The 2,615-nt window shown below is 37.0% G+C and overlaps 1 protein-coding gene across 1 annotated transcript; it reads right to left on the bottom strand.

The window, feature by feature from the left end:
• Nucleotides 1-520: 520 nt before the first annotated feature.
• Nucleotides 521-2,615, bottom strand: LOC308707530 (uncharacterized protein). The gene is made up of 5 exons (XM_081394087.1): nucleotides 2,567-2,615; nucleotides 2,102-2,192; nucleotides 1,503-1,605; nucleotides 1,025-1,159; nucleotides 521-805 (listed from the first exon to the last, which is right to left on the bottom strand). The coding sequence occupies exons 1-5, from the start codon at nucleotides 2,567-2,569 to the stop codon at nucleotides 565-567; spliced, it is 573 nt and encodes a 190-aa protein (XP_081250213.1). The 5' UTR covers nucleotides 2,570-2,615; the 3' UTR covers nucleotides 521-564.

Genomic DNA, 2,615 nt, shown 5'->3' on the forward strand with positions numbered 1-2,615 from the left:
GGTAGTAGTGTATATATATATAAAAAAAAAAAAAGGCTGGCTGGCAGCAGGTGCTCCCGATGGACAGTCCGGGCCTGCACACACTTATATAACCATGTAGGCTAAAGCCTGTGTACTGCTGTGTTGTGTACAGCCAAAGATTTACAGCAAATAGTCTACACCTCCTTTGCATGGAACGGATCAAATCCAGTGTGTTCTGACGACACCCCATTGAGGAAGGCTATAGCTATAAACCATCAACTAATACAGTCCAACCTTTTCAGTCCTAATATCGAACACTGTGGGGATTGAGAATCAAACCTGCGACCTCTCTGAACATTAGGCCACTGCTTCTGTATCTTTGCAGTATACTGCTACTGTTCTGGTTTTAACAATGTTTTCATAAATGCTCAAACAACCACAAATGTATGCTCAGGTATGTTTATTTTATTAAGCCTCATTTATATATCAACTCATTCAACAGGTTAAAGCTTTGCATTAAATGTATTAAATAGCCTACATTTAAGTATTTTTGCTGGATTATTTACTGTCATCAGCTGACTCTTTAAAGTAATCAGAAATTACTTAAGTTGAGTCATAAACGACTTCAGGTGAGTCAGAAACGACTTCAGGTGGGTCAACAATGACTTCAGGTGAGTCAGAAACGACTTCAGGTGGGTCAACAACAATGACTTCAGGTGAGTCAGAAACGACTTCAGGTGGGTCAACAACAATGACTTCAGGTGAGTCAGAAACGACTTCAGGTGGGTCAGCAATGACTTCAGGTGAGTCTGAGGAATCCGGCTCACTGGGATCTTCATCACTGCTGAAACACACACATAGACACAGTCATCTAAGTTATAGCCTATGTCTGCATATTGCCATTTCTCAAACCATTGCACAAAGCACTAGTGCTTCTTGAAAACGGCACATGCAATTCACAGATGCATACATTTCATTGATTTTCAAAATGGCATAATAAGACTTTACTGCCGGATTTTGATTTTGATTTTGCAAGAGACATATTTTCTGTAAAGGTTGTTACATGGATGGTTCTTCTTCAGGCTCTCCCTGGTCATTCTCAGTGAATGCTCCAAAGTTATCATAATAGATTTTATCGGTGGATGCAGTGGTGGTGGTGGTGGAATCAGCAATGGATTCAGCAGTGATGAAAAAAGACCTGCCCAGACATTTGCACAAAAAAAAGTATAAAGAAAGAATAATAGAGTGTCATAATTTTGGTCATATTCAGTAGAAGAAATTTCCTGATTTTTTGCGAGAAAGTTGGAAATCCATTTTCTCTATAAATGTGAAAGTGATGTGGGCTATATTTAAATAATAATAATTTAATATAGTGCCTTTCGTGCACTTAAGCCATTTTATGCAAACAGAAAAAACAAATAAGAAAAAGATAATTGAAGAACACAGTCATGCATCACAGCAAAATTTCCACAACCATCACAATATAATTATTTTATAATAAACAAAAATTGAACATGGAAATGAGATGTGTGCACATGTACCGATCACAACAGATGACTCCATAGTCCACACAGACACATATTTCAGCTTCGTTCCCCCATTCAGAGTACAATTCCTGGTGATTTCCATTAGAGTCAGTACAACCTGAATGAATTATAGAAATGTACCTCAAATATCTATCCAGGATTATAAATACACACAAACACAGAAATACTTTTTCATTTGATCTCATGAGAAAACTTGTACTTTCAGTGCATACATTTGTGGATTCATTTATACGGGCCTGCTGCTACTAAATCAGATGTGTCCATGAAATGTGTCCAGATGAAATGTGACAAAAACACGTTTTTCAATCATTAGTGAATGTAATGCTTAAAGGGATAAAAAGCCACACAAATCTTCAAACCACTGGAATAGCCGTTGATGGGTCTCTGAACCCAATGGGCATTTAAGCCCTCCTACCACAGCGGCATCTCTCTGGCTTTAATAGGACGTGCTGACAATTTCTGAATCAATCAATTGATCGATAAATGAATCAATCAGTCAATCGTAGAGTTTGTACCTGCAACCATATATTTAACGGTTTGCAAAAATGTGAGCATAGTTACATTTTTCCCAATAGACAAGGTAGTAACATCACCTGGGCTGTCAGTGGAATCTGTAGGGTTCACAGATTCTAATCTGCAGGCATTACCGCAGACCACTGCTGTAAGCAACACAATCAGTCTCAACTGAAAGAGAAGACAAATAGAGATTAACATGGATTTATTTGACATTACATTTGATGTAAATATTGTATATGCTGCAAAGTATATACAAAAATTAACATAATAAAGGCAATCTAAAAATATATAGTTGCATTTTAAATAACAAATGCATAACTGGAGACTCTAGTATGAACTCTACCAAATACATCTACAACATAAGACTCATGAATGAAATACTGTTTCTCCCCTATATAGGTTCCTTATATGTAACAGAAAATCACATTGTATCATATTAAAGAAGAAAACACAGAATATTCAGTACCAGAAGAGACCCCAAAACAACATATTGTTAAAGAGACCCCGTAAACCTGCTGTTTAGGATAAAAATGGTACAGTACCATTATGGCGAGATGTGGTGAGCAATACAAGAAGACTGGTCAATCAAAC

Source organism: Scardinius erythrophthalmus (assembly GCF_964197995.2).
Source record: "Scardinius erythrophthalmus genome assembly, chromosome: 19".
Classification (NCBI taxonomy): domain Eukaryota; kingdom Metazoa; phylum Chordata; class Actinopteri; order Cypriniformes; family Leuciscidae; genus Scardinius; species Scardinius erythrophthalmus.